At 61.7% G+C, this 4,825-nt stretch overlaps 1 protein-coding gene across 1 annotated transcript; it reads right to left on the reverse strand.

The window, feature by feature from the left end:
- Positions 1–17: 17 nt before the first annotated feature.
- On the reverse strand, positions 18–2,442 carry LOC135422366 (proteinase-activated receptor 3-like). Its single transcript, XM_064671451.1, has 2 exons — positions 2,294–2,442; positions 18–1,268 (listed from the first exon to the last, which is right to left on the reverse strand). The coding sequence occupies exons 1-2, from the start codon at positions 2,388–2,390 to the stop codon at positions 172–174; spliced, it is 1,194 nt and encodes a 397-aa protein (XP_064527521.1). The 5' UTR covers positions 2,391–2,442; the 3' UTR covers positions 18–171.
- Between the last annotated feature and the right edge of the window lie 2,383 nt (positions 2,443–4,825).

A 4,825-nucleotide genomic window follows, 5' to 3' on the forward strand; every position in this document is an offset into this window, starting at 1 on the left:
GGAGTGGTGAGGGATGCCAGGGTGTGGCAGGTGGGGAGATCAAGGTGCCAGGGCCAGGCACCCAGCTGGGGGACCCATGAAATGGGGCAGTGCCAGCACCGTCGGAGGAACTGCAAAACTGGGGCAAAGTCATAGTGAACCTCAGATCCAGGTGGGATTTTCTGCCCAAGTCTATTGCCAGCCCTTCGTGTTGGGCACCACACTGCAGGATCCCTCCTCGCTGGGCAGGAGGACACAGCCTGGCAGCCCCTGGCTCTGCTCACTGGACCTCAGGGGCAAGGCTGTCTTCTCCGTGGACCTCCCCATGGAGGACTCCAGCCCCCGCAGGCAGCGACCTCTGGCATCCTGGACCCAGCCCCGAAAATCCTGGGAGATGTAGAAGTAGATGAAGGGGTCAAAGCAGTTGTTGAAGGCACTGAGCACCAGGGCCAGGGCATACCAGAAGTAGGTGATGTTGTGGCACCCCGTGGGCTCCAGCACGTAGTGGATGAAGAGCAGCACGTTGCTGGGGGTGAAGCAGAGGATGAAGACCAGGAGGACCAGGGCCAGGACACGCACTACCTGCCCATAGCACCTTCCCTTGGCCAGCAGCCGTGCCAGGATGCAGCTGTAGGAGATGGTCATGAGCGTGAAGGGCAAACCAAAGCCCAGCCCCACCAGGGAGAGGAAATAGTAGCGGAAGAACATGTGTGTTCCCTTTTCTAGGACATCGTGGCATGTTGTGATGTTCAGGCTCGAGATATCTTGTGTCTGGGAGTGCAAAAGCAGAGGGCTCATGCCAGCCCCCACCATCAGCCAGATGCCCACACAGATGCCCACCTTGCCCCTGGTCCAGCTGGAGCCCTTCCACAGGAACGGGTGTGCCACGGAGATGTAGCGCTCCAGGCCGATGCAGGTGAGGAAGAGGATGGAGCTGTACATGTTCCCATAGAAGAAGGCCACCATGGTGCGGCACAGGTAGTCCCCAAAGAGCCAGTGGTTGCCCAAGAGGTGGTAGGAGATCTTGAAGGGCAGCAGGAGGACAAAGAGCAGGTCAGCACCAGCCAGGTTGAGCAGGAAGAGGGTGCTGGAACACCTCCTGAAGTTGGTGGCCAGGACCCAGCAGGCCAGAGCGTTGGCTGGCAGCCCCACGAGCATGACCACGGAGTAGAGGGCGGGGAGGAGGAGGGTGCTGAGGGTGCTGTTGAGAAAAGCTTCCTCGGAGGCGCCGGGGCACAGGTTTTTCTCTCGGGGCGTGAGGGGGATGAAGGATCGCCCTTTGGCAGGCACTGAGGAGGACACGAGGCATCATGTTCTGCCAAGAGCCCCCTCCCACTGCCCCCTCCCACTGGGGACCACACAGGAGCTGTCACCCCTCCCTGCAGCCCCCTCCCACTGGGGACCACGCAGGAGCTGTCCCCCTTCCCTGCAGAGCCGCCAGCAAACACAGGAGCTGGTGTCTCCTTGTCCCACAGCAGGGGCAGCTCCAACACGGGAGCCCCCAACATCCTGCTGCCCTGGCAAATCTGAGCTGTGCCACATCCTGTGCCATCCACCACAGCCGCAGTGCCAGCCCAGCTGGGCACCCTGCCCACATCCCAGCTGGGCTCTGCTCCCACGCACCACTGCAGGGGCACGCAGCTCTGCTGACGTCCCTCGTCCTACCAAGCCCAGCACAACGGGATCAAAAAGGCAGATGGGAAACCCACACCAGCAGAGGGTTGGGATACATCCGTGCCGGGATGGGAGATGGGAGCTCCTGCCTCCTCCTCCCCAGCTCAGCTGCCCTCCATGGGTCCCTGTCTTCCTGCGGTTGGGGGTTTTTCGCTGCGTGCGAAGAACAAACGCAAAGAAGAGGAAGGTCCCGGGACAAGGGACAAAAGTCTCCAGATCAGATCCCTTTTCTGGCTTGCTGACAAAATGCAGCCAGGCTCCGCTTCCCTACACATCACCCCTGGCTCCAAAAATTCCATCCAGGTGGGTCCCCAGAACGCTTCATCCTGGGGGGCTTAGGTTACATCCAACAGGTTTCCCACAATCTCTGCCACCTCTCCACATCCAGGGAATGGGAAAATTCAGGTTACAAGAGCAGTAATCTGAATTTTTGCTGCCAAAAGGGGAAATGCTGCCTGGGTTTCAGGCCTTCACTCAGATTTTCAGTGTGAACACCAAGGCAAGGCAGCAGAGCGGTGCCCCAAGCTTTCTCCATGACACCCAGATATCCCCTCCAAGTATGATGGCACATGATATTGGGGTGTCCCAGCAAGGCCTCCCTGCCCTGTCCCATCACCCCCAGACCCAGCAAGGCACTTACTCGGGGAGGGTTGTGTGGCAGAGCCGAGCCAGGCGCAGCTGAGCAGGAGGGTGACACAGGCGGCAGCGCAGTCGGGCGATGGCACCGGCCGGGACATCTCTGCCGAGTGGCCGCTGCGCCAGCCGGGTCTGCACAAATGCCACAGGCAGGGCTGGTCCCCCTGCACGTCACTGCGGTGGGACCAGCCCCAGCCCCCTCCCCCTGCTCCCCTTCCTCTTTCTCCACCACGTCACCACCAGCGTCCTGCCCACGTCCCTGTGGTGTGCACGGCCAGACAGGAGCACAAGGTGTCAGACAGTTGTCACCACCCCCGAGCATCCAGGGGACATCATCGAGGCTGGGGGGATTTCCAGCCACCGGCAGACAGTAGAGAACAGCAGTGGGAAGATGGAGCTGTTTGTGCCCCACATGTGGGACAGGAAGGAGGCAGATGGTGATGTGTGTCCCTGCCCCACTGCAGCACCCCCAGGACACAGGGCACCTGCCTGCTCAGCCCTGCCAGGACCAGACACCCCCAGGGATCCATCACTGTGGTCGGGATGACCAGTTGATGTCACCCTGTAGATGGGGCCACCCTGTATTGTCCCGCTCTGCTGTCCCCTCCCCGTCACCAAAGTGGGTGTTGGGTGGCCCTTATCCATTTTCCCAGCTCCCTCCTGCAGCAGAGGGGACAAGGAGGGGCATAACAGACCCAGTGACGCTTCTCCAGCCCAGACCAGCCTCGTGCACTGTCACGCACCAGGGGATCCAGGACGTGCAGCTGATTCCAAAAATGTCATGGAAAGAGCAAGAAGGGGACAAATGGGACAGTGGAGTGAGCCACAAGCTCTGTAGGAACCACAGAGGAAAACCAGAACAGGGAAGTGAGAGCTGAAAGGGATGGGAGGGAAAGGAGGGGGACAGGGGGACAGACAGGACAAGGGCTGGCTGGAGACAGCTCATGATTCCAGGTGTCCCCCACCAAATACCACTGCTCAGCACCGTGCCCGTGTCCCCATGGCAGGGTCCTGCCATGCCAGGGGCTCTGCATCTCCCATGTGACGTGGCACTCCGTGTGTCCCTGTGCCTGAGGGCTGAGGCCCCACTGCCCCACATGTCCCCGTGCCCCAGAACCAGTGCCCCAGCACCCCACGTGTCACCATGTCCTGGGACCAGTGCCCTGTGTGTCCTCATGCACAAGGACTTGGTCCCCAGCATTCCCAGTGCCCTGTGCTCCAGAACCCACCATGTCCCTATATCCCTGTGCTCCCCTGTCTCTCCATCTTCCTGTGACCCCCTGTCCCCATGTCTCCATGTTCCCATGTCCCTGCCTTCACACATCCCCATGTCTCTGTCTCCCATATCCCTGTGTCTCCATGCCCACATTTTCCCTCCCATGTCCCTTCCTCCGTATCTCCCTGTGTTCCCGTGTCACTCATGTCCCTGTCCTCCTGCCCTCCTGTGTCCCCATGTCCCTGTGTCCCCATGTCCCCATGTCCCGCATCCCTGCCCTCCTGTCTCCCTGGGCCCCAGTCTCCTTGCTTCCCTTATCCCTGTGTCCCATGTCCCTGTCTTCCCATGTGCCCATGTCTCCACATCCCTGTGTCCCTGTCCTCCTGACTCCCCATGTCCCCAAGTCCCCATGTCCTGTGTCCCTGTCCTTCTGTCTCCCTGTGTCCCCTTATCCTTGTCTCCCTGTGTCCCCTTATCCTTGTCTCCCTGTGTCCTCATATCACCGTGTCCCCATATCCCTGTGTCCCCGTGTCCCTGTCTCCCCGTGTCCCCATATCCCCATGTTCCTATGCCCCATGTCCCCACATCCCCGTGCCTCCATATCCTTGTCTCCCCATGTCCCTGCCTCCTCATGTCCCCATATCCCGTGTCTGTGTCCCCTTGTCCTGTGTCTCCATATCCCTGTCTCCCCGTGTCCCCACATCCCCATGTCCCCATATCCCGGTGTCCGTGTCCCCGTGTCCCCCTGTCCCGTGTCCCCCTATCCTGTGTCCCTCTATCCTCGTGTCCGTGTCTCCGTGTCCCCCTGTCCCATGTTCCCCATCCCTGTCCCCATATCCCCGTGTCCCCCTGTCCCGTGTCCCCCTGTCCCGTGTCCCCGTGTCCCCCTGTCCCGTGTCCCCCTGTCCCGTGTCCCTCTATCCTGTGTCCCTCTATCCTCGTGTCCGTGTCTCCGTGTCTCCGTGTCCCCTTGTCCCTTGTCCCCTGTCCCGTGTCCCCTGTCCCGTGTCCCCCTGTCCCGTGTCCCCTTGTCCCCTGTCCCTTGTCCCTTGTCCCCTGTCCCGTGTCCCCTGTCCCGTGTCCCCCTGTCCCGTGTCCGCCGCTCCCCGCGTTGGTGCCGCACTGGCCGCCAGGGGGCGCGAAAGCCACCTCGGTGGGCGGGGCTTGGCCGGCGCGGTGGGCGGGGCTTTCCGAGCGCCTACCCGGGTAATGGATGGGGGCGTGTCCTCGGGAGGGGGCGGGGCCTGTGAGGCGTGGTCTGATGGGGCGTGGTCTGATGGGGCGTGGTCTATTCGGGGCGTGGCCTATTGGGGGCGGGGG

The sequence above is a fragment of the Pseudopipra pipra genome, chromosome 15, assembly GCF_036250125.1.
Source record: "Pseudopipra pipra isolate bDixPip1 chromosome 15, bDixPip1.hap1, whole genome shotgun sequence".
Classification (NCBI taxonomy): domain Eukaryota; kingdom Metazoa; phylum Chordata; class Aves; order Passeriformes; family Pipridae; genus Pseudopipra; species Pseudopipra pipra.